General features: G+C 47.6%; 1 protein-coding gene across 1 annotated transcript; it reads left to right on the forward strand.

Annotated features, from left to right (window-relative positions):
• Window positions 1-15308: 15308 nt before the first annotated feature.
• On the forward strand, window positions 15309-19341 carry ARL4C (ADP ribosylation factor like GTPase 4C). Its single transcript, XM_054723325.1, has 2 exons — window positions 15309-16439; window positions 16827-19341. The coding sequence occupies exons 1-2, from the start codon at window positions 15865-15867 to the stop codon at window positions 17125-17127; spliced, it is 876 nt and encodes a 291-aa protein (XP_054579300.1). The 5' UTR covers window positions 15309-15864; the 3' UTR covers window positions 17128-19341.
• The last annotated feature ends 7760 nt before the right edge of the window (window positions 19342-27101 follow it).

Genomic DNA, 27101 nt, shown 5'->3' on the forward strand with positions numbered 1-27101 from the left:
ATGCTGTTGTGTCAGACCCTCTTTGAGAATCTGAAGAAAGGTATGGGTCCTCCCTCTCTCCAGGAATATGAACACACAAAGCTGAATTGCCATTCCATCTCAGGGGTTCGTGGGTCTAAAATGAAGCCTTCCACGAACCACCCAGAGCTAGATTTTTCTCAAGATGTAGTAGGATAGTAACTTGTATCAAAATCCCCTAAGGAGCTGGTGGAAACAAGCCTGTCCCCCAAACCAACTAAAGACCCAAAGAATCAGAATCTTTGGGATGGATGCCAGGAATCTGCATGTTTCATAAGCTTCTGGGTCATCTCTGTTCATGGTGAACTTTGAGAAGCATTTCTAGGACCCCTCTATCTCCAATCCCTGAACTCATTTGATTCTTTCCCAAAATATTCAAATTACTCTCTACAGGCCAATAAGATGTCTTTCCAGTCAATACATTCATGACCTCTTCTCAGATGCGGAAGTTGGATCATCCAACATTTTGTCTTCATTATTCTCCAAGTCAATTACGTTAATGTATTTTAATGTCAACTCTTATTTGTGAGTTTTGCTCTTGAAAAGTAACATACCGTTTGGACAGCTTTTCCTGGAGCAGCTCTTCAGTTCCAGCTACAAATAAGCTCCCATCTGAGCATGTGAGCTACCCAGTGTCAACCCTGAATAGTGTTACCCTCTTAACCATACTCATCTGGTTGTATGGACTAGTATTTGCAGCTCACTTTCAATAGAGAAGTTAACCAGAATAGTTAGGAAGAGAGAAAACACGGAAACAGGGCTCCACTGGGCTAACTAGCAGCAGGGAGAATTAACACATACTCTGAGGACTGGAATCTGAAGGTGCTGCTACCAGTGAGGAATGTCCTCAAGTTTTTTGTTTTACCATAAAAAATACTGAAACTATTGCATTTTTTCAATATAACTTGCCTCTATTCAAAAATCATGGGTTTTCCCCTCAAGTTTTCAAGTACAATTGGTTCCCCATGAAGATGCTTTCTATTTACTCAGACCTTGCACACATCTCACATTCTAATTTAAGAACTCAGAGACTTTAAGTCCATTATATTTATGGATATTGAAAAATACATTTTCTCTATACGTCTCCTCCTTACCTATTCGTCATTATATTTACTTCCAGCCAAATTCTGGCCAGAACAATAACCCAGTACAGTAGCCACCGTTCACCATGTTCTTAGCTGATTAAGCCCAAGCAGGCAGGACTCTGCTATCTTCGCTCTCCAGGGCAGCCCCAGCTCTGAGAACAGAGCCAGATGCGTAGTTAGTGCTCAGTAAATACTCTATGATGGATTACAAAGCAAACAGTTGAATCGCCAATTTACTTGCAAACCCTCTGGGTGCTGACTTACATTCATCCTCAAACCCAGCATGATTCAGGGCCTTTGTTTTAAAAGAATCTTAAAACATGTGAACGATGTCTCGTTAACAATGATATTGCTTAAGGAAGCCATGGTTCTTCCTGGCTCCGAGTCCACAGCATGGACAGGCACCACCTTCTGTTCTCTCACATTATGATTCGTTGAGAGACTAGGTTGTGGGATCTATTAACATTGCTGTCACTGATAAGCTGTATTCTTCATGGATGTGATGAATTCCTACCGTAGTTTGCCTCTTATACACCAGGGCACTGTTGATGCTAATTGCAGAGTGGCTACTGATGATCATTCATGAGTGATGTTTCCAATGAAACTGGAAATTGCTTGGTGGATTCCTGAGTCCTTCTGCCGTGGACCCTGATTGTTGATACAAAGGAAAACAGCCGAGACCACTCACCTACAGGATCTTTTTGATACTGGATAAGCAATTTGCAGTTGCTCATTGCACATGCATCCTTTTGTAGAGTCCCTGCTGGGAGGGATTCTAAAAGAAGATGATACAGGATCCTTACCTTCTGGGCATTACTGTCTAGGAGGTGAGCCCACCTTACCAATGAGTGTGAGATGACTTAGGGCCATGGTCGGCAAACTGCGGCTCGTGAACCACATGCGGCTCTTTGGCCCCTTGAGTGTGGCTCTTCCACAAAATACCATGGCCTGGGTGAGTCTATTTTGAAGAAGTGGCGTTAGAAGAAGTTTAAGTTTAAAAAATTTGGCTCTCAAAAGAAATTTCAATCGTTGTACTGTTGATATTTGGCTCTGTTGACTAATGAGTTTGCCGACCATTGACTTAGGGCATCAGTCGTGTGTATTTCACAACAGAAGACTTATCTTCTGATGGGCACTCTCAGGATGATACTTCTCACCCCCATCCACACATTTTCTCTCTTGGCAGGTTGCTTTCCGGTCCTCCTGCACTCTCTTCTCCCCCTGCCTGCCTCCCTTCACCTCTCTGGTCATCACTCCTCTTCTCTATGTCTGTTGGAACTCTCTCTCCCTTCTACTCTAGACTACTACAGCCTCTTAATTCATTTTTATTTTTTGAAAAAAATTTGCAATCTGTTTGGTATAAAGGAAACAGATTGGCTGCAAGGAACTGTCTAAAGCAAGATGCTAGAGGAGCGGGGCTCCGGGATATTTTTGGATAGCGGTAATGATAGCAGAACGTTTATTGAGTACCAAGCTGGGCCAGCCACTCTTCTAAGCTCTCCATGAGGATTAATTAATTCATGTGATTCTCAAAGGGCCATGTGAGGTAGACATTATGGTTATACTGATGTTACAGTTGAGGAAACTGAGGCACAGAGCACAGGAGAGGCAGACATCTGGGTGATGAGATTTGTGGCGAAGAAGAATTCCCCAGAGCAGAGAGCCTATCCTTCGAAGGTGCATATGGTGTGGAAAGAGGGCCAAACCGAGGACCCAGCAAACACTCACAGTTCGTGGGCAGATGGGAGAAAAGGACCCTGTCAGGGAGCCTCTGAGGCACCAAAGAGCTGGGAGCAGGGCTGTACTGAAATGCAAGGAAAGCCAAAGCTGAGAGAGTTTGGGCCAAAAAAAAAAGAAATGTGTTCAAGGTGCCAGAGGTCATAGGGACAAGTAAGATAAGGACTAAAAGACATCCAGTTTGTGCAGGATCAGGAGTGGCTTTTGCAGGACAGGTTCCGAGGGCAGGGAGAGGGCACAGCAGACTGGGGGCTGCAAGGTTGGTCAGGGGAGTCCTCAGGGGAAGGAGGAGATCTGCCAGGCACTAGCTAGAGGGCTGGAGGGGGGTGGGTAGGCAGAGGCAGAGGGAGGGAGGGAGTGTAGAAAGGGAAAGAGAGAGAAGAAGAAAGGAAAGAGGGAAAGAGAGGGGAAAAGAGGGAGGGAGGGGGAAAAGGACAGGATTTGTAGACGTTTGTGTTCTTGTGGCCAAGAGAGTCCTGTATATACAGTGGAAACTCAATACGTGCTGAACAGAAGATGAAGAAAGTGCATATTTATGGGGACGGTGCAGAGGAGATGAGGTGGGGTGTTTCCCTGTAGGGGTCTACATGGAGGGACCTTCACAGCCTTCCCGGTCCCATGCAGTCCCTCTTGTGATAAGGAGACTAGATCGAATTTCCTTCTCATTATTCTCCTGACTTGCTTTTTAATATAAACCTCCTCAACATGAAAATGGTGTTCTTAAAATAAATCTTTGAAATATAAAGTGCCACATCCTTGAGGTCACAACACACTAACTGAGAGGTGTTACCAATGGGCTGGCACACAATATTCACTGAATTACCAGAAGCTATTTTTGTTGTTGTTGTTGTCGTCGTCACTCTTACCCTTTTCATCAGTACGTCTTCAAGGCTGGCCTGCTAAGTGGGTAGTATGACTTCAAGATTGTAAGTGTGACTTTGTATTATCCACCTGAAGTGGGGGCACAGAGGCCCTTGGTGTTGGAAGAGAAAACTCCTGATTACTCACCTGGACTTGCCAGGGGTGTTATCCTCAACTCTGCTCTCAGGTGCTGCTAGCAGTGGCTTCTTGTCGCAAGATGCTGCACAGAGCCCTTCTTAACGCACTGCCTTGTTTTCTTATGTTGGTTCATGACCATGTTACCCCAAGACCATCAGGGCACCAAATGCACTCAGGAGGATATGAGGACAGAATCACAGGCACCAAAGAGCTGACGACATATTTTATTTACCTGAATATCTGTCGATTATGTTCCTTGTTTAGATGTCACCTGCACGGAAGCTTTCTCTGAGGGTGTTCTCCTCACTTCCCCTACCGCTCTCCTTGCCATCCCCCACCCCACCCAACCACGCTCTGGGCTCCCCTCACCCTGAGAACTTGCCCATTGCTGTTCTTGCCTGATGACTTGTCTGCACTTGTCACTGGCCTACAAACTCCTTGAGAATCAGTAATACGTTTCATGAGTCCATCACCGGGCACAGAATGTATATTCACAAACTGTGTCTTAAGTAAAAGGAATATTGAATTATTACCTCAAAGACTGTATTTCTATTGGAAATGATGGTTTGTTCACCTTCTGTATTTCACTTGGACCCTTCCCCACATGAAACATGAGCTATTATATGGCGCCTCGAGCATGCGTGTCTACTGTGCATCTGTTGGTGATCTTACAGCCCCCACAGCAGCAAGGACCCTGGGCACAGTGGCACAGGACCCTGGTCTGTGGATCAGGCCATTTTCTCACTTATCTGTCGGAATGCCTTTCTCTTCTTTGTCAAGTTGGACATGGAGGTGGGTCCAGGCTGGCACCATGGGCCACCGCTCAGCGAGCCTCATAAGAGAGAAAGGACTAGGCAGGAAGAAGAGGACACTGAAATCTGAAAAAAGGAAAGAGTGAGGTTGGAGTGGAAAAATGAGAAGAAAGGCAAGCAACAGAGGAGAAATGAAAGAGATGTGATTCCCCAAAGTGGGTGACCACTCAACTCCCAACCAGGCAGTAAATTTCCTGAGTAGAGGGCTCATGCCTTGGACATATTGTCAACATATTTCTCCCATTATCACCCATACTCACCTGCTCAAATGGTTTGGGCATCCTAAAATCTTAATAGACATTTATGAATAAATAAATGGTGGTTTATCCGCCACACATTAACACAGGTAACCACCTTCCCACATATCCAATATAAAGAAAAAAGTTTATGCTCAGTAATCATGTAACAAGTTAGGAGGATTTCTTCACTAGAAGGAACTTGAGGAATGAAAAGACAAAGGTTCAGAGCATTTAAAGGAATAGCATTTACCATGAAAATAATATTATTTGACTATCTGTACTGGAATATTGATTCCCGATAGGTGCTTGGTTCAATGCTAAATCAGAGCTTATCCATACACCCCAGATCTATTTCCAGCAATTTTTAAAAATCAACGCTTTGTTGCAGAGGGTGGTTATCAGGAGAATGGCTTTAATAAAAAAAGAAAAAGAAAAAATAACCTAAAATAAAATTTAAAAGCCTAGCAGGTTTGGCTCAGTAGTGAGAGTATCAGCCCAGGGACTGAAGGGTTGGGGGTTCAATTCTGGTCAAAGGCACATACCCTGGTTGCAGGCTTGGTCCCCTGCCCCAGTCAGGTGAGTGCAAGAGGCAACTAGCCATTGTGTCTCTCTCACATCAATGTTTCTCTCTCTGTGTGTCTCCCCCGCCCATCCATGTTCTCTAAAAATCAGTGGGGGAAAAAATATATATATATGATCTTAGCAATTTGATTATAAGAACATGTGAGGTGCAGGTTGCTTAGAGAATCTTCTGACTTTCTTACAGCATTTCCAATTCTATGTATTGTTGACTATGACAGACATTTCTAGAATTGGGGGAAGGAGGCAAATAACTATGTTCAGATCCTGGATAAATCAAACTTGCTGACTAAGTTCTTTAGCTTGGGTCTTTACAGTGCCCGGAGAAGGAATAAAAAGTAATGAGCTTACTGAAATTACCGTGGAGAGGGCAAAGGTCAAATTGCCATGAGCAGACATGATCGATAGCAGGCTCGATGACATGGTTGATGATCCTGGCCAGACTCCATTGCTCCCTGAATGACAATATTTTATTCTATAGGTTTCAGTTCCTCCTACAATTTTGTTAAGATGTCAAAATTAAAAATGGTCTAGAAGGATAGTTTTATTCAGGAAAATGTTACTTCCACAAGAGACAGTGAGGTTTGAAGGGAAGAAGAGTGTCCATTGGTATTACACACATTTAGCATCATCGTAAACACCTACGCCGTGGGCGATAAGCATTGGTGTATAAATAGCATACATCCTTTAAAAGTGAAAGGCATCCTATTTCACACAAGAAACTCATCTAATGTTACTGTGTTTAGTTTTGCCCAGGTGATTACAAAAAGTGTGAGAAAACCTTGTGGAAAGTCGGTTTCCTCACTACATACAGAAACTCCACTGGAAGGCTACTTTTCATGACTTTCCTGTGATAAGTGCTAATGATATGGAGATTAAATGTCGCTATGAAAGATATTTGCATGCACACACAGCAGAAGAGAATTTTATATTTTCAAGTAATGGCACAAAATGTCATTGGCATTATGAGCATATGCCAGTCCATTGTTTTATTTTCAGGGACGGCCCTGGAGAGAATCACTTGAAAACCTGCAAAGAACTTGGGATGTTGGCAGCATACACCTTCCCCGGAGGTTAAAGGTTTCTGAAGAGCTGAACCTCGCCCCACTTCCACCTGCCCAGGAAAGCGCTTCTAACTGTGAATGTGATGTTTAACCTTGCCAGCCTGACCTTGAGGTAGCAGAATAGCAGCTCTGAAGGAAAATGATGCTCTCCGTCAATTTGCCCTGGGAAGGGCTTCCCTAGCCCCGTCTCAGTCATGCTTGAAGGCTGCTGACATGCCTCTAGACAGGAAGCACTTACTTATGGATATTTGACATTTGCTGGTGCAGTAATTCATTCTCTGGGCGTTTGTTATATTACTTTAATTCTTCCTAGAACGCAGTGCGGAATTAAGGGCCTTTTAAATCTGCATATGTATGCAGGCATTTTTTTTTCTGTCTGAGCATGCATTCACTAGCTAAATGGTGGGTTGTTGTTTTTTTTTACATTCTTTATTATGAAAATGATATTTTTGTGCGCATAAAAAGTAAATTCAAACCGTACGGAAGGTATACAATGAAACATGTCTCTTTTCCATTCCACATACTCAGTTCCATTGTCCAGAAATAACCACTACCAATAGATTTTTGTGTTCCTGTGTTTCTTTTTAGAAAATCCTCACATATATCATATCTACATATCATTCTCACATACCTACACATTCAAACACACACACACACACACACACACACACACACACACATATGAAACAGAGACTAACAATTTTTCATCCAGATGGGAGTATTTGTGTACTATCCTTTCTTAAAAATCAATCGGGTGATCATAACCATTACAACACGCACAGATTTATCACATTCCTTTTGTTAGCTCTAAAGTGTTTGATTGCATGGAAGTATCTTAGATTATTTAATAATTTTGCTACAGATGGGCATTCCAATTTCTGGCCAGTATAAACAACTTTTTATAGTAGACACCTGTCTGTAGCTAACTTTCTGGCCCTGTGACTACATGTGATTTTAATCCTGGTTTCTTGTATCACCACTCTTCCCCAAAGTCTAGGCCTAATTTTTACATTTGAATTTATGACTTCTTTAGCCAGGAAAAACCTAGGGTTGTTTTTATGTAGTTCTTTTTCCCACTTTGCGCCAGATAAAAATATAACGAAGACATGGTCCATGAGCAGCAGGCTGGAAATTAAGTTAAGAAACTCTAGACAAATAAGGTAGAATTCAATAAGTGGTAGTGAGTTCCTTCCACCACAGAAATTAAATTTATTCTCATTTCTTTGCTTTCGTTTTTCTTTATCTTTTCATCCTAAGCCAGAACAGACTGGGAAACAGCTGGAGTGACTGTTTCTGTCCCCCTGCCTTCTCTGGTCTGAACCAGCCCCTTATAAATCAGAGGACCCAGGACCCAGGGCTGCATCCGGGTCAAAGGAGATGCGACCTGCAGCTGTTGGTCTGACTCAGTAGACAGGGAGAGGCAGTTCCAAATGGCTGGTCAGATGTCGGGACTGCAGCTGATGGGGACAGTACAGCAGCCCAGTCTCCTGATGTCCAGTGGATATCCAGAGGCACCATGGGAAGGCTGCAGCTCCAAGGGATGGGTGCCCTGGAAATGCCGCCAAGTGAACCCAGCACCCAGCTGCTCTTGGCGGTGATAGTGAGAAATCACGAGAGGTAGAAGGGATTGACTACTGAGAAACAGAGGAGAGGAAGGTCCAAGACCAACAACTGGGGGCCACCAAGGTTCTATGGACTGAACACTAACGAAACAAAGCCTAGTGGGCGTGATGGGGGATGGGGAGGGAAGCATAGGGTTGTAGCTGCACATTTGGAAGTCCAGGAGGGTGGTGTACTTCTGAACCTGTGACCACCCTGTTGCAGGTGGACATGGGGTCCTTGCGATGTTGCAAGGAAAACCTTCCAGGAGACCCACAAGGAAGGATGAGGTCTGGTGATGAGATTTATTTGTGGCGCTAGATGCAAAATCAAAGGATTTCCCTTGAGTTTTCTATGTCCCATCTCCATCTGTTCCTCCATGGAAAAAGTCCAATCCTGCCTTCATCCGGCCCAAAAATAGGGCCAGTGCCCAGACATTTTGTGCCAAAGTAGAGTCCATGTTAAAGCTCAGTCCAGTCCAGCCTTTATTGCCATCCAGCTCGCTTAGCTTGTTTTCCTGGCTGCACTCAGGATGGAGCCGGTGTTTAGGGTCTGCGAGGCCGCAGCAGGCAGCTGCTAAGCAGTCTCAGTCCCCGTCCAGGTCCAAGTAGCTTAGCCCTGTTCCCAGCTGTTGCTGTGCTGCTACCCAGGCTCCCACTTGGAGCCTGCGTTTGGAGTCTGCCTGGCTCTCCGCTGGGTGGGTGCTGCTAAGGCCACATGGTTGCTATGGAGTGAGAACGTGCCAGTGCACAGGGTCCAGCGCACTACTGGGTGAGAGAGAGAGAAGGGCTTTGTTAGCTGGGATTATATCATCTCAGGCTTGGGAAGGACCAGGTGCTCTTTTCAAAGGAACCAATGAACTTTCCAAGCTTTCACGGCTTCTAATGGGTCCGCCTCCTAACCAATCTACTCTCTCCCCTGCTAGCCTGACTGGCCTGTATGGTCACCATCTTGACTCATACTGCACATGCCTCATAGAAGCACCTTCCCCTGCTCCCCCACAATCCAGGCTCTGGAAGGCGGACTGCTCCTGTGAGGGAAGGGATGGGTGTTCATCCCCTTGATGGGCAAGGTTGCTAATTCCCTGGAGTTTGTGAAGCTCTAGTTTCCTGGCTAAACAAGTGTACACTCCCTAGTTGATTATGCTTAATAATGTCTAATTCCCTTTGCTCCCTTCCTCTATTAATATCTCACTCCTTACGTTAACAGTCCGAGACAGTCGTGAGCATGATGGTCACCTGCATCTCAGGGGGCCAGTTGGTTTTCTTATGGGAAAATGTTTAGAAGGATGGAGTGATCAGCAGAGCCAGTTGAAAGGCCAGGTAGGAAGGGAACCAAAGCGCCTTGGGATTTTTCCTTTGGTCCCCAATGACCTTAGGAAAGCAGATTTAAGAGATCAGAGGGGGGCAGGAGCAAGAAAGTAAAAGGGATTTTCTATGATCGATGGAAGAAAGTGTTAGATTACATAAGCACGGGGTAACTCCTGGGGAAATGATCATCTTTGGTGGCCGTGCCTCTAACAACAGCAGCAATCAACCCAAGAACGCTCTTCAGATGCTTGGACCGTGTTCACAGAGAGCGTAGCTCCACAAGAAGCGACTGTTGGATTAGAAGGACGAGTCGTCCTGAGTGATCGGCCACACAGTAGACGAAGGGAGAGCTGGCAACACACCCTGCCTCCTCCACCACAATAAGGAGCCGACGGGGCTCAAAGAAGCACAAAAGCGCAATTGTTTCCCTCTCTCTTGGGTCCAGCCAAGGAGGTTTTAATTAAATGAAAATAATAGGCATCCCAGTTCACCTGGGGAGGAGGGCGGAGGAGAAACCAAAGTGCTGTTTCCATCAAATACTTTCTGGTTGAGGGTACAGCACTCTAATCAGTGTTTATTATCTCCCCCCTTCCCCTTTCTTCACTGTAGCTTTTAGAGTAGAAATTTAACTACGGTAATTGAATTATTAAGAGTCAGAAATAACTTCTGCATACCAAACTCTTTCTTCTCCTTCACCTGAAAAGGTACTGGCATTGATAAGAAATTGTTTTGTCATATCAATAGACCTGGGTTCTTGACATCCTTGGTAAAAGTTCACTTAGGAGATGAAATTTAAGCTTTTAAGGAGAGGTTGAAAACAATCTTATACAAGAATCTTATCTGGAAATAATATTGATAGAGAAGATAATAACTTCTAAATTTTCATACCTATCTCAGACATGTAATTGAGATGAACAATTGATAAATGAAGACTTGGATGGGGAAAAATATATCAACTATGTTTTGTTTTGTTTTTGTTTTGTTTTTTAATCAAAATTTGAAACAACTACAATATGATCCTAGTAGTGGTTGTTGGAAAAAATGAGAACCTGAATTATTTCAGCCTTGTTGCTCCACACACACACACACACAACACACACACACACACACACACACAAAAACAACAATTAAAAATAAGAGATTTTTTTGTTTGTCTGGTTTTTGTTTTTCATTAAAATCATAAACTTGAATGGACAATAGAGTAGTGGATCCCTTTTATATCCAGTCTTTGGACCACTCAAATAAAGCAAAAGGCCATAAACATCCCAGATTCATATCTATCTCCAGCAAAATCGATTGCACCATCCACAAAACTCCCTTTGGAAGCAGCTTCTTTTAGTCCCTTCTTTTAGTCCCTTTTAGTCCTGCCCCCGACCACAGCTTATGGTGCAAATTGCCTGGGGCTGGCATTTCACCTGGAATGCAGAGACTGTCCAGTGACAGAGACATATTCCATCCTGCACTCCCCAAGACTTCTGGGGGTGTGGTTGAGGTCTTTGTTAAGGAAACTCCCCCACCAGCCAAAGAATTTCAATCCTGGACCCCCTGGCTCCGGCCCTTCAGGCCTCATTGCTTTCTTTGTCCAACTGGCCTCCTTTATTCTTCACTCCTGGTCCCATCTCCATTTCTGGCTGCCTCGCCTGCCCACTGAATAAGACGCAAAGATTGATTTCTTCCCATCTCTAATCTCAGCTGGGTTTCCTGGATGCCGACTCCCTCTCTCTCTTCCATCAATTTGTGATTCTCTGAATGGCTTTCCTGGTCAAACCCCTCCATGCTCTGCCAGGCTTCTGCTTCTCTCCCCTGGCCAGTCACCCTCCTGTTCTGCACTGGCCACACAGACAAGACCCGAGCCTGCATGGGAGAGTTAACATCCCCACGCTCTGGGCCCCAACAGAAGCACTTTCTCAGCTTAACAAGTGGGGATCTAAGAGAATCGGTCCCACAGATCCAGATAGAGAATCAGATCAGGGAGCTGCTTGTCCATTCATTCGTTCAATATGGACTGAACATTCACTAGGCAAATTACCCCTGTAAAGGCCTTCATCCATTATACAAGAAGCTCAGTAGAGGGCACTCCTGTATTATAACAGCTAAGCACGGGGCAGTGGACCTGAACCCAGGGAGCCAATCAGAAAGCGCAAATAATCTCTCTCCTTCTATGCGTGCTGGTGGACTCGCATGCCCAGTTTCTGATCTGTATCCTTATCCACATTCACCTGTGGATGGGACATTCACCTTTGCATCTTACTAGCCTTAATAACGCAAATATATATATATATATATATATATATATAAAATAACGCAAAGATAATAACCATGGGATACATTGCTCTGTTACACTCAAAAGTCACTTCAATAGGCGGCACACTTTATTTCTAAGCCCTTAAAGCGGGGGGGGGGGGGGGGGGGGGAGATAATATTTCAGGATTCAATTGCATTCTGTTTAGCTCAAACTAATTGAGTTCTTTTCTGGGTGTAAAGTCATCTTGATGCAGAAGAGAAGGGAGAGGAGCTGAAATATTGCCACTGCTGGAAGTGAAATTCATCTCAGGCGAGACACAGCACACATTATTCTTTGAGAAATGTCTTCTGATTAATTAAAATGAAGAAAGTAGCACACGCAGCCAATATTTTCCACTCAGTGGAACACATGCCAACTGGGAGGGGGCATCACTACTCATATGACTATGTACTACGGTATCAAAGTGGTTTCTTTGCAGTTATCAAAGCCAACGCTTACTGAGCACTTACTGTGCGCCAGGCACCGTGCCAAACACTTTACATGTATTATGTCACTTGTTCGTCACAACCACCACGTGTGTTAGATACATTTTAAAGATGGGAAGTTTGAGAAATAGTGAGCTGGGTATTGCCACATGACTAGAATGCGGTGAGAACCACAAGGCACCCACCCAGTCTGTCGACAGAGCCCAGACCATCAGCCATGATACTAAGTCCATGTAGAAATGGGTCCTAAGTGGGCCTTGCATTTCTGACAGAGAGGTAAACATGACTTTCTTTTTCATCACTCCAGTGTTTCTCAATTTCAATTCGTATTTGAAAGTTGACTGAGCAGAATGACATTTTTATGGGAAATAAGTTAAATTATCAACTGTAAAATCAACTTACCACCTGGTGAGTGAAATTAGAATGCAGAGTGGTTACCATTCAATTACGGTGAGTTGCTGTTGAATGGCTCTGCTCTGGGAGGCTCTATTAACGTCTATGACTCTGCTTTTTCTACTGGACAATAGGTAGCGCTTGGATTGCTAAACCCCACCGTGGGGGAGCAAAATGTGGGAGCTGCAGTCAAAACCACTGTTGGCAGTCGTCAGTACAGCACCAAGAAAACACGTCGGTGTTTTACTAAAACATTTCCCTCCTACTACCCTTAAAACAAAAATGAGACCCGACTGGGGATGGCGGCAAGTAAGGGAAAGGAGCCCTATATTAAGATCATTTGTGGCAGCCAGGCCAAAAGGGTCCCCGTCTGATCTGTGCCTTTCCAAATGCCCGGTTTCCTGGCTACTCATCAAAGTCCCATCTGGGACTACCACCCAGCAGTGTCCCTGCCTGGGGCATGGAGGAAGGAGGATGGAGAAACAATCTAATGAGTAGGTGCTATCAATAGGGCAGGCCATTGATTTAAAAAAAAAAAAAAAATCACTACAAAAACACAAAATTCTGTCTTCCAGGGCTCCCAATAACCAAAATGACCTCCTTATAAATTACACTGACATTTCTTCTTGCGTGCTCACTACCATTTGCCTTTTGGGAACAGATGCCTGATTCTTCTCTGGGAACCACCCTTCCCCAGTTCGTGTCCCTGGGCCACACCTATCCGTGTGTTCCATCCTTCTGGACAGGAATGCTTGATCCAGGGTTGGGCCAGGAAGGCCAAAGGGAAGTGTCCTCTGGCTTTTGTCACAGTTAATGGGAAAGAGATAGAACTTTTTTCCTCTAGGATATAAACTGAGGATGTGAGTCCAAGGATGCCAATAGGAAAACAAATCAATACAGAGGGCAACAGAAGAAATGAAGAGACATCTGGTCTAAAGACTTTGTTTGAGCTCCTGGATCCAGCCATGCCTGAATCATGAACTTTTCAAATATGCCGGTGAATATGCTTCCATGCTTGTCCAACTCATTTGGAGTTGAATTTCTGTCTTTTGTCACTTAATTCGGGTTGCTTACAACTTCATTTCCCACTAAATTAACCTGGAGTGTGGGTGGAGTGAGAGAGAGAGCAGGCAGGCCCTCAGCCCTAGGCACCAATACCACTGGGCTGGGGGCAGGTCCCCGGCATCTAGGTTCCACCTTGGCAAAGTGAAAAGCAGCGCTGGACTGTGGTTTCCTCCTCTGGCTCGCTGGACAGAATAATCCTCAAGTCCATTTCCAGCCCTGACATTACGTGCCCCGTCCCTGGACCCACTCTGGAGGGCAGATGATTGCAATGGCTGCTGCCCCCACGGGAATTCCAAAGATAGGATGGCTTGTCCTGTTTTCCACAGATGTGGCCTCCTCACATGTTTCAGTACCAACGAAGTCAAAGATCTTATCGTCGAAAGGAAGGCGGGAGAGGAAAGCATGCCTGTAGAATGTGGGGCTTTACTCCTAAACGGTTATCGTTTTCAACCCTGCTCCTAAGTGGGAATTGAGCAGATGTGACGGTACCCCTGCTGGCGGCCTCTCCTCCCTCCGGTCTGTGGGTTTCCCGTAACTCACTGGTTCCTCTGCATCCAGAGAGAATGTGCATTTGTTAGGTGTTTACAAACCGGAATAAAACCACCGCTGCATTGGACTGAGGGGAGATGGGAGCCAGGGACCCACATTGGTGTTTGTAAACTCTGGTGCCATGGACCCCAAACTGTGGACCTACTTTGTTTCATCCCCCAAGTGCATCTAAATCCCCAGGTGCGGGGAGAATGGTTCCCCTGTGGGCAGGTGCTTCTCGGTTCTCAAAGTAGGGTGGGATGTTAACGTTAGACCTGGGATGTCAGCATAGTTGGTGGGAACAAAATAAGGCCGCCAAAGGGGCTGTCTGGAATGATGAGTTGTCTGAGTTATCTGGAGATTAAGTGTCCTATCCCCCCCCCACACACACACACACACCACCACCACCACCACAGCCTATGGTGCAAATGCTGGACCCCTGCACCCAGCCCTGCCACCAGGCAGGAAAAGCTGGGCCTCGGGGCACCCTAGGCACAGACTGGGGCCTCCCGTGCGCGGTGGCCTGGTGGAGCTCTCTGCAGCTCAGGCAGGAAAGCGAGAGCCAGGGCTTGGAAAGACCAGGATCCCGGACACGGCAAAGGGTGTCTGAGTGAAACGTGCCCAGGCTGGGTAGAGGGGAGCGCTCGGGGTGCAGGCTGGTGGTTCACTGAAGCCAGCGCCCTCCTTTCCCTTCTCCTGGGCGCTGGAGACCTGACCCTGCTGCCCTAACTCCCCAGGGGGCACTCTCACCCCACCCCCGGGCGCTTCCCACTCCCTGGGGCACACGCTGCCCTCGGCCGCAGCGCCTGCAGAGCGGGAACCCAGAACCCGCTCTCCGAAGCAGGCGGTGCCGCCCCCCCTCCGGCTGTGGCCCCGCGGGACAGACGCTGGCCGGGGTTGGGGGGGCAGGGAGTTCCGGGAGCCCGGAGCTATTTTTGTAAGATGCGTCAGCGGGCCTGGAGGAAGAGACAGCTCCCGGGCCCATTGTCTGGGCGCGGCACGGGAGGGGGACACCGAGGGCGATTCCCAACGCTCCTAAGGGCGCGAAAACGGCCCGGGGGGCGGAGAAGCCTACACCCCACCTCGGGCCGCGGCGGGGGCGGGGCCGGAGGGGGCGGGGCCACGAGGGGCGGAGCCGGGCGCCCTCCCGCCGCTGCAGGCTGGTGGCGGCGGCGGCGGCGGCGGCGTTGGCGGCGGTAGCGGCAGCGCGGGGACTGCGGGGACAGAGGCAGCAGCGACGCCTGGGGAAGCCCGCGCCCCCGCCTGCGCCTCCGAGGCGCGCCCCGAGAGCGGGAGCGGGAGTGGGAGCGGCCCGCAGCGCCGCCCAGGGCAGAGGCGATCGCCGGAGCCCAGAGAGCCAGCCGCGGAGAGCCGGGCAGCGACCGAGCGTGGGGGTGCGGCCCGAGGAAGACCCAGAGCGAGCCGGGGCCGAAGGAGGGCTTCGGGAGCGAGCATCCCGCGCCGCAGCGGCAGAGGCGGCTTTGCCGGAGACAAAAGCCCTCCGGAGAGACGCGATGCTGGGCTGGCGCGGGCTTGGGGGCCGCGGCGTCTGAGCGCGCCGAGCCGTGCGCCCCGGAGGCCAGGCAGGTCGCAGCGAAGGGCGGCGGGCGGAGCTCAGGTGCCTCCGGCCGCGGCGGGCCCGTAACCGCTTGGGGGGCGGCGCCCTCCCGCCGCAGCCGCAGTGGCCGGCGCCGCAGCGAGGAGCCATGGGCAACATCTCCTCCAACATCTCGGCCTTCCAGTCCCTGCACATCGTCATGCTGGGCTTGGACTCGGCCGGCAAGACCACGGTGCTCTACCGGCTCAAGTTCAACGAGTTCGTGAACACGGTGCCCACCATCGGCTTCAACACGGAGAAGATCAAGCTGAGCAACGGCACCGCCAAGGGCATCAGCTGCCACTTCTGGGACGTGGGCGGCCAAGAGAAGCTGCGGCCGCTGTGGAAATCCTACAGCCGCTGCACGGACGGCATCATCTACGTGGTGGACTCGGTGGACGTGGACCGGCTGGAGGAGGCCAAAACGGAGCTGCACAAGGTGACCAAGTTCGCCGAGAACCAGGGCACCCCGCTGCTGGTCATCGCCAACAAGCAGGACCTGCCCAAGTCGCTGCCGGTGGCCGAGATCGAGAAGCAGCTGGCGCTGCACGAGCTCATCCCGGCCACCACCTACCACGTCCAGCCGGCGTGCGCCATCATCGGCGAGGGCCTCACCGAGGGCATGGACAAGCTCTATGAGATGATCCTGAAACGCAGGAAGTCCCTCAAGCAGAAGAAGAAGCGGTAATGTGCCCGGCAGCGCTCGGGAGCGAGGGGGGGGGGGGGGGGGGAGGAGTGAGCGAGTGAGCCAGGCAGGAATGAATGGATGTGCGAGAACCCGCGTCCGCGAACAAAGACAGCGAACCAAAGCGATGCTTCGAATTTTTAACATGGAATCTCTGCACCCGGATGCAGGATCACTGACTTAACCTGGGTGTGTAGGCTGACTTGCCAGCCTGCCCTCCACCTGCTCCCACCCCAGCTCAGGGGACCTTTTGTCTGAATGCCAGAGCTCCCTGATGGGGTGGGGGGCCGCCCTGGGGAGTGGACGTGCCTGGGCTGCCAGCCACCCTCCTGGCCCATGTGGGAGGCTCAGATATCAGAAACAAAAGCGATTTCTTCCTACTCCAGCAGGGCCAGAAGTTCAGGCTGCCCCGCCCTCACCTGTGAGTTACCTGAGGTATGCAACTCCCAGAACCCTGGGTGTCCCCAGGTGGGGGGCATGTTGGCAGCGGGAGGTGCTGGGGGAACCACCGCTCCTTGCATCCATGGGCGGTGGAAGCTGGATAATTTTGTGTCACAGGGCAGGACCCTGTTGAAATTTCACTTGTCCTGCTCTGGGCCCAAACGAGACGGTGGTTTGGGCTATCAGAGGACTGCCTGGAACAATACACAGCCCCAGGGCATGGGTTGCTGCACCAACCTTGGCTGAGGGAATGGCCCCAAGATGCCCCTCTCCTGGTGATTTGTGGTGGCTACGGAACCAGTTTTGCTGAGAACCGCTTTTCAGCCTGGAATCGAGACATCATCCAGATGGTTTGGACCTGTCCATGTGTAGGTCATTATCACACAAAGAGACCAATTAAAAAAAAAAAAAATAAATAAAATAAAAACTGTTGGAGGTGGTGGCAAATGATGCATTTACTGTTTGCAGGATAGCTAAAGGTGTTTAAAGGGTAAGTAAGGCTCTGGATGTAAATGCTGGATGGATGTGTGTGTGGACACAGGGACCTCCCTCTGTACTGTGTCGTTGACATAAATATCTAGACCCATATGTGTGGAATCTTAAGTTCCCTTAGCCTACTGATTGGTTTGTGTGAGCACACCAGCTGCAGATGTGTGCTGAATTGCAAGATGGTTTTTTACGAGGGATGTCTCATACTAACCGCCTGATGATGGGTTTTGGTTTTCAGACATGTTTAAAAAAAAAAAAAAAAACTTATACAAATGAATGCTCACCTTAGAAATATTCACCGTAGGAAAAAAAAACACTTTGCTCTGCCCTTTTATATCCCTTTACGCTGCAAGTGGCGAGATGTTCAAATTTCTAATTGGGTTCATTGAGGTCTACCTTGTTTAGGTATTTTATTAAAAATGTGTCATTAGAGTATTTCATGTCATGCACCACAAAATAAAACCCCACCTTGTTGTAAAAGCTGACCTTGTTGCATGGATTTAAAAGCGAAGGAAAAGTACCAGGATGAGGCTCTTCCTAATTCATCCTTGTGGGAACTGGCCTGCGTAGCAAATGCAAACCACAGTGGGTGCTTGAGATAAAACGCAAGCGTGTGACGTTATGGTCACCTGTGCCCCGGCACTTGACAGTGTAGTTGAAAGAGGCTTTGGGAAATAAAGTAAAAGAATAAATATTTTTTAATAATGTAATTTAAATAAATTTTTTATAATCAGGACTGAGTCTTGGTTTGCAAAAGCTGTCATTTTACCCTGAGACACAGTATCAGAAGGGAAACTTAAGCTTACTGTCCGATTTTCATTTCCTCTTTGAATCCATGTTCACAGGTAGAATTTTGTGTTCCCCCCCCCCCCACTGTCATGAGTTAATTCACGAAGGAAGCCTATTGAAATGGGGCATGGTCGTGCTTGAACACGGGAGTTAGTCAAATGATAAAGTCGTGCCTGTTGTCCATTGCACTCAGAAAGTTCATTTACGAACCAGAGATATATTCCTGGCTTCCTGTTTGAAACCCAGTTCTTATATGAGATATTTTGAAAGAAGGAACCTAGCAACCCATCTTCTTTTCTCCTTTGTCAGTGTATTTGGTGCCCCTCCAATGGTGGTCTTTTGTAGAAACTCAGTAGAGAAAATATAGCTAAGCGGTATTGAAAAGCCTGCAAGGTTTCAGTTTACATATCAACAGCATATCCACTGATTTCTAAATGGGCTGGTCCCATCATTGAAGACTCTGTATAGAATTATTTAAAAAAAAAAAATCCATCCTCTTTATTTTCTTCACGTGCAACTATTTCTTAAGCACTTTGACATTTTGGTAGTTCCACACTATTGAGAGAATAATATATTTATTTTGTGACATTGCAGATGCCAAATACTGTAACCTTCTCGTGCTCACCATTCTTAGGCTCAAGATCACTGTTCAAATCCTGCCATGCTTCACAAATGATGCGAAATGATTTTTGTTTTCTTGCACTATCAACACTTAAAGGGTGCAGTCAGCTGTTAGTAATTGTGTAGTAAAGTAAAACCCTGTGGTGTCTCAACTAATAGTTAAGGAGTCTCAGTTGATTTCTATAATGTTTGACCTAATAATAGCCCATCTCATCTCTGAACAAACATCATGTCATCTTGGAGGCGTCCGCCCAGAGGTCCCCTCCGACCTAGCGGTCAGGGATTTAGGATGCCTCCTGCCCTTGGGAGAATGCGTGGATATCACATGGAGGAAGTGGGCCTCCCCACAGCAACTTGTGAAGTGTTTTCTCGCAGATACAGGGAGGCCAGCTTTGTTTCAGAACAATTCTCTTCCCCCATTCTCTGTCATGGTGTTGGGACTGTGTCTCCTGGCTGTTTTCATTTCTACTGCTACAGTTCTGTCTTGATCCATCCTTCCTCTTCTGTCCCCGCTCCCTTTTATATGCCTATATGATGCTGTGAACAGAAATAAATTATTTATACAAGCAAATGTTTGGGGAACTTGTCTGTGGATGGTTTCTGCTGTCTATTTTCTAGGCCTCCTTTGCTGACGGGAGGGACGGGTCTGAAGGTGGTTCTGGGGCTGAATCCGTCGTCTCTGCTTGTTTGGTATGAGTGTCTCTTCCACCCTTAGAGGTGGATTTAGAGGTGCCTGTCCGCCTTCTGGTGCCTGTCAGTGGTCCTCACAAATCCTTTAGGAAAATGGCCTCAATGCCTAGCCCATCCCCAGCCTCCCAGTTATTGTAAAGGTCCTGATGGTTAATTATTTCAAAAATATCTGATTATGTAAAATTGGGAATACCAATGGGCTAACATAACATTGTTAGTCATTATGAAGCTGCTCAGGGGGCTGCCTCTCTGCAGATAACCGGGTTGACTTCCACTCTTGAACCCTCAGAAGGACCTGAGTCCTCTTAAATAGCAGGTGCACTAAGACCAGCATGCTCTGTCCATGCCTTTGGGAAAGGGCCACTTTCTAAAGAGAGAGAGACACTGGGTGAGAAGCAATAGGACCTCTGAAGGTTCAATGCGTAGCTCATGAAGGCGGATATCAAGCCACAAAACTAAGTAATGGTTGTGTCTTCACTCTGAAGCCAAAAAGATCTAGTCTCAAATTCTGACTCATGATTTTGCTCAAGTCTTGAGCCTCAGTTTCCCCTTATGTAAAATGGAATTGTGATGATTGTTGGGAGGATGGGACAATAATGAATGTGATGTGATTATCAAGTACCTGGCGCAGAGCAGGGGCCGAATTAGATGTGAGGGGCCGAATTAGATGCGATGCTCAACTGAGGTCTGAAGACTAGCGAATCCCTCAGTCCTCCGACAGCCCATCTCTCTAGGCTGTGAGTCTCTCCACCGTTAAGAGTAGGTCTTTGATAGCTGGTGCCTAGCATAACATTGAGCATATAGTATATGCTCAGTAAATACTTCAATGACTTAATTCATGTCAATTTGTTTGGGTTGTAAACTTTAATGGAAATGGACGTTCTATAAATGATTATTTGCCATTCAATATTTTGATTAAGATGAAAATACAAAATCCTATTATTTTTTGAGATCACTGTTGTGAGATGAGCCATTGCAATGGCTCTGTAGGATGTGGAAATGTTCACACATTAGTAAAACATTAGGGAGCTTAGTGATTTCCCTTACAATACGAGCAAGGCTTGACTACATCATTCACATATATCACTCTAGAAGCAAATGTTTAAGAGCCTGATGACATCGAAAGGGGACAGATGCCATTTGTAAGAACTGAAACCTGAAAAAATGCTTGAAAAGCCATTTATAAAAACCACCTCAACTACTTAGGAGTAAAAAAAATACTAGAACTCAACAGAAGCAAAAACTGAAACCCTTGTTTTTTGGTGCAACTTTAATGTAACCTTGGTTTAACAAATCAGTCCTTGAGGGGCCAGGTGACACCTGGTATTAGATGATACTGTTCATTTTGTTTTCAAGGTGAATAACCCCAAATGGCCCATCACTCTGACCTCTAACAATCGAGGAGGCTAACTGTAGTTGTAAGCATTTTCCCCAATCTGAACTTCCCCTCTGAGCTTTTAGCTCTTCTTCATGTGTAAGGTTATGTGCGTTCACATTGTCTCCAGAGCTTGTGCTCTTGAAACAATCCTGTTACCAACATCATAGACTGTTCTGATGTCACATTCATGTGTCACCATGAAAGGACAAATGATGTGCCAAGAGCAGAAGATAACAGGCCTGGCATGATAAAGAGTGAGGAGAGAACTTGGCCCAGACCTTGACCCTCCCTGATGTCATGGCTCTCGCCTGTTCACCTTACCTCTCCCTTTCCTCCTCTGCATCCACATGCGTGCCTGATGCCCACAATTTGGCATTTGCCCGCCAGGAACCAAATTCTCCATCTCAGTCACTCTGAAGGTATCTCTGTCCTGAAATAGATGCTTCATCCATGTTCACTTATCCTTAAAACAGCTTCTCCTGGCACTCCCTGGCTCAGCTGACACCTGTTTCACATAGAACTGGCCCAGATGCTAGAGCACTTCATGCATGTGTTTTGCACGACCTCTGATGGGGAACGGGCTTCTTTAGTTTCTGAGAGGAAATTGCACAGAGGGTTTCGGAGAGGGTGGCACCTGTGTCTCCACCCAGATGAGAAGTGAGAAAGGAAGAGCTCTGTGGTTTCACTCCTAAGTCTGCAGAGCATAAGCTGGCTTTCTTGGAAGGGAAGGACCTGATGGGCCACTCTGGGCCTTACCTCCTGCTAATGGCTGTCATGGTGAGTGTGTTCTCAGAACGTGACAGTCCTGCATGAAAGAAACAACCAAAGCAATGTCCAAAGTTAAAGCATGGGTTCAAGAGGACAAGCATCTCTTTGCGTGTATTAATTAGAATTAACATAGTCACTCTGGCCAGTGTGGCTCAGTGGTTGGGCATCGTCCCGTGCATCAAAAGGTTGCCACTTCCATTTCCAGTCAGAGCACATGCCTGGGTTTTGGGCTCCATCCCTGGTAGGAGCATGCAGGAGACAGCTGATCGATGTTTTGCTCTCACATGGATGTTTCTCTCACTCTCCTCCTTTCCTCTCTCTCTAAAAATCAATTTAAAATTTTTTTTTAATTAACGTAGTCATGTTAAATACAGTTCTATAGAATTCTACTCTGACTTAGTCCTGGGAAATTATGATAAGAGCCATTGCTAACCTTTAGTGAACACTTAATGTGCGTTAGGCACCACACTAAGTGCTTTATCTGCTCGATCTCCTTTTCCTTCTTAGAGATCAATTCATTCATCAAGTAAATTAATCAATGGATGCTTGTGCACTGGCAGATGAGGAAATTGAGGCGAGAAGATTAGATCACCTCCTCTAGGGTCAGTCACTGTTAGGGTGAAGCCCAGGTGAAGCCTGGTGAAGCCAGAGGCTGAGCTCGGAGTGCCCCCAGCCTGCTGCTCACTGAGAGGGAGGCTCTGCAGCGGAAGGAAGGTGGGTCCCAGAATCCAGGCAGAAGGGGAAGGAAACTGTCACCAGTGCCACCCTCCTGACAGGGGCCGCCTTTTCTCAGCCCCTCCCTCCTGAGAACTCAGCTCATGGACAGGCCTGTCCCCAAGCGCATGTCTCGACTCATCCATTTTCTCCTCCTGCCCGGACCCCTTGCGGAGTTGTCTGTTTCCTAGTCCTTCGGGCAGGTAGGATCAGCATGATGGCCAAAATGGCTGGCCCCAAGTCCTCCTTGGGGAATACATTCTAGCGTCTAGCTCAATCCCTCTGCACCAGCTTCTGTCCTTAAAGAATTTTATTTCCCATTTTCTTTTTGAGAAAATCATATGCTTGGGCAATGCCCCTCTGGTACAGGACACTTATACACCCCAGGAGGTAGCCCTGGGTATTGGGGGGGACAGTGTGCCTGCCTTGGGGTGCAATGTTGACTGACCATCTAACCTTGCTTAACGTAGATGCCCCGTATATGCAAAGAGGCTGACAGTCCCTGCCTCGCCTGTCCTCCCGGTGATTCCAAAGATGAGAAAGGACTGTGCAACCAGCCAGGCAGGTCTGGACCCTCATAGAGGCTGCCTGTCCTGCGTGGACGGTGCCCTTTCTCCCTGCAATGCCCGCTCTCACTTGCAGGCCTGCTCCACTTCTCTAGTTATGGACAAGTCCCACTCTGTTGCTCCCTCTCCATCTTCACTCGTAAGAACACTTCCAACTCACAAGGAGTGAACCAAAGAAGACTTAGCAAAGGCAAACATCTCTCCCTGTGAGAGTCTGAGGAGGACATAAAACCTTGGTGGGTATTTCCATGAGGCGACTGTTGGGAAAAATAAGCCTCCTTTTTTCTGTCATTTGCAGAAAGAATTCTCATTCTTCTAATGGTGAACTCGTGATTGCACTTTACAAGTCGTAGGTATGTCCATCCTGCCTGCACCTTCAACAGAAAGACAGGTAAATAGGTAGATAGAGAGATAATCACACTAATAATTGCTGACCACCTATGGAATGTCAAGCACTGAACTAAATACATCAGCCAGATATCCTATCTAAACGTTGTAATGAACATTATGGGACAGGGACTATTTTTTATCATTGACTTCACTTCACAGATGCAAAAACAAGCTTGGAGATGATGGGTGTCTTGTCAGGGTCACAGAGCCACCAAGCACAGTGAAGATTTGAGCCTGGGCAGTCTGACTGCAAGACGTGTGCTCGGATTCAGAGGTAACCCTGCACAGCTCCGCAGAGCCCAGAGGCAGGGCCTGGCACGTGGTGGGTGGTCCGGATTGCAAGCTCATAATTAGTACAGTGCCCCACCTCTGCAGCTCAGAAAGATGGCAGGAGGGCTCTGCAAACCAATGCCTCTCAAATCTAACATGTATACCACTTACCTAGGGGCCTATACATCACAGGGCCTGATTTGATGGGGCTGCAGTGTCCTGAGGGCCTGCTTTTCTTGTAAGACATTGGCTTTGCACCATTCTGGGGCCCCAGAAAGCCTTGGCCTGAGCAACATTACTCTGGTCCCTCCAAGACAGTGGTTCTCAAAGCCGGGGGCTGGAGGTGAGGGTGGGGAGGGGGGCTGCAGGTCAGCCAAGAAAACATGCAAGCAAGAATCCCCAGGAAGATGCTGGCCATGGTACTGACTCATGCTGCAATGTAGATGATCCTTGTAAATATTGTGCTAAGTGAAAAAAGCCAGACACAAAAGGCCATGGATCATATGGTTCTGTTCCTGTGGGAACACCAGAATAAGCAAACCCATAATGACAGAAAGTAGAATAGTGGTTGGCAGGGGGTGGGGGCATGGGAGTGACTGCCAATGGCTATGGGGTTAGTCTTGGGTGGTGAAATGTTTTGGAATTAGATATAACGGTAATGGTTATACAACACTGCGAATACTAGTATACTAAAACCACAGAATTGTCCACTTTAAAACCAACAAGAAGCATATCTCAGTTTATAAAGTTGCAAAACAAAAACCCCAAATTAATAGCTTATCTAATAGGTAGTTGTATCCATTCTCAAAGATACTTATTAACACACTATTCAGCTGATAAAATGATAAATTAGAGTTTACCTTTTGTACCCATCAGAGCACTCTTCTTGTCCTGCTAGACTTGAACAGTCCAGGAAAACGGCATCCCAAGCATATTAACTGAGTTATTAATGGGGCGACATTTGAGCTGCTTTTACCTCCTTCAACTGCCACCGCTGGGCTCGTGGGTATGACAGCACATTTGAGGTTGGCATTGGTAAACCCAGAGTTGAACAAGAACCGGCCTGATGCTGTTGCGTAATTCCTCCTATTCCTTCTTCCATTTTTCAGATCTTCGGTTTTCACCCCCCAGGAATATGGATTGCTTCCAGAACAGCACTTCAGCATCGCTGTTTACTGCTTTGCCACCAGTCTGACAGTAAACTCAGGGCCCTCATCCTAATTTCAGGCTTTTGCTCAAATTTAAGTGTTTGAATATCCACATGTAAGTACATTTGACACATTCATACTCCTAGGAGGGACCACATTACAATTCTCCGTCATTCAAAGACTCAGGAGCCTGTGAAAAGGATTCTGACCCTGGAGTTTGTGAGCTGCTCTTCCTCACTGTGCTCATAGGCTGCTGTCTCTCCATCCTCCCAAGGTCATCGGACTCTTGTCTGTCTGGTTCCTTTTTAAGATAATGACAGATATTCCAGTTAGGCATTAACCCACCACCTTGTCAATGTGCTCTGGAACGAACACATTCTCTAGGTCACTGCTTCTCACACTGTGATGTGCATAGGACTCCCCAGGGACTTGCCAAAATGCAAAATCTCACTTATCGGGTCAAGGTGGGGCCCAGATGTCTGCATTTCAACCAGCTCCCTGGTGACGCTGAGGGTGCTGTTCTGCGGACTGCATTTAACAACAAGGACAGAAGCCATGGTCTCAGCATCCCAGGAGGTGGGCTGTAATACACAACATGCACTCATGGCTGCTGAATCCAGTGTAGCTGGTGAGCAGCACAGGGGAAATGCATGCTTGTGCCAGGAGAGGACCCGGAAAATGCACAGAGCTGCCTTCATGGAGTGGATGCTGCCATGGCCTCTTCCAGCACATGGTGCCGAATGGGACATAGCAATACCAGCTGGTTGCTGGTGTGGCCCCAGGTATTCAGGAGATTACTGTGGGGCCTGAGACTCAATCCATCACATTTCCAGGACACCCCTCAGTAGTCATGACCTTTCTGGGGTCCAAGAGGATCCATATAATTTATAGAACAGTAAGATAGATACTTCGTTGGCCTCAGGGCATCTGTTGGCTACACGGTGGGCGATGCAACCTTTCAAGAGTGGCCAAAGCCTGTGCCTACTCCCACTCCCTACTACCCATCCTCCTGTTCCTTATCTTCCCATTGAGAATGAGTTGCTCTGAGCCCTGCACCCTCGTGTGCGTGGACTGACATGGGGCCGTGCCACTGACTCTCCCCAGTGTAACCTGAGTGAAAATGCGCCAGTTCCAAGAGCATAATCCTTATCCACACTCTCGTTCCCCTCAGCTGACTGAACCCAATGATTCCAATGAGGTTCCTGGTGGAGCAGCCTGGGCCTGAGTCACCTCTGCAAGGAGAGCCCAGCTGCTCTGCCAGCACTGGCCTCAGCGTGAGCTGGACAGAGACCTCTGTCCTATCACACCGAGGCTCCAGAGCTTGTTCACTGACCCAGCAAAGCTGGGCATTCATGCCACACCCCCACCATCACAGGAACCCCACCATGACACCCAGCTGGTTACCAGGAAAGTGGGGACAGTGAGCCTGCACATGTAAAATCCCTCCGATGTTTAGAGGTTTGTTCTCAGGGGTCTTGTTCAATGTCCTCTACGTCTTACTCTTTAAAACAAAATGCACCTGCCTATTGGCACCCCAGGTCCTTCCAGGTACTCATGATCTTTCGACATCAAGGGCAATCCCTCTCAAAGGTCAGCATCAGGTGAGCACCAAGTTTATTTAAACCTTAAGTTTCGCTGGCAGGAGTATATAATTATGCCCCAGCTGCAAATGAGGCTAAGATGAAAGGGAGCTCTGGATGGGAGTGGGCAGCGAAGCTTGCGTTGGGAGGTGTGTTGGTTTCCTGTGGCTGCCGTAACAAATTACCACAAACTGGGTGGCTTAATGCATGGGAATTCATTCTCCCACAGCTCTAGAGGCCGAAAGTGTGAAATCAAGATGTTGTGAGGGTTGGTTCCTTCTGGAGCTCTGAGGAAGGATCTTTTCCCTGCCTCTCCCAGCTTCTGGGGGCTGCTGGCAACACTTGGTGTCCTTGGCTTGTAGATGCATCACTCCCACCTGTGCCCTGTCTTCACCTGGACTTCTCTGTGTGCCTTCTCCCTTCCCTTCCCTTCTAAGGACCCTTGTCCTGGCATTTAGAGCCCACCCTGATCAGAATGATCTCATCCAAGACCATATCAACATCAACAAAGACCCTTTTCCCAAATAAGGTCACATTCACAGGCCTGGGTGGGGGGGACATATCTTTCAGGGGACCACCACCCAATCCAGTACAGGGGCCACAGAGAAGCAGCATGCTCCCAAAGGGACTGTTGAACTATTGACTGACTTCTGAGCTTCATAGGCTGGGGATACCATGTGGCCCATGTTTGTTCTGTATGAGTGTCTCCCATCCTGTGACCCTCATGTGGTTCAGCCAGTAGTCCCCCACCTGGCAGTGTCTGGCAGGGCATCACCCCCAGCCCCCTGATTCTGACAACGGTGGCTTTTTCTGAGTT

Source organism: Eptesicus fuscus, chromosome 11 (assembly GCF_027574615.1).
Source record: "Eptesicus fuscus isolate TK198812 chromosome 11, DD_ASM_mEF_20220401, whole genome shotgun sequence".
NCBI classification, from domain to species: Eukaryota; Metazoa; Chordata; class Mammalia; order Chiroptera; family Vespertilionidae; genus Eptesicus; species Eptesicus fuscus.

Bases quoted from the DNA above. Each gene is read 5' to 3' on its own strand.
- ARL4C (XM_054723325.1), top strand. From the start codon at position 15,865: ATGGGCAACATCTCCTCCAACATCTCGGCCTTCCAGTCCCTGCACATC. The intron at 16,440-16,826 runs GTAATGTGCCCG...TTCCTACTCCAG, and splicing joins CTCAAGCAGAAGAAGAAGCG to CAGGGCCAGAAGTTCAGGCT.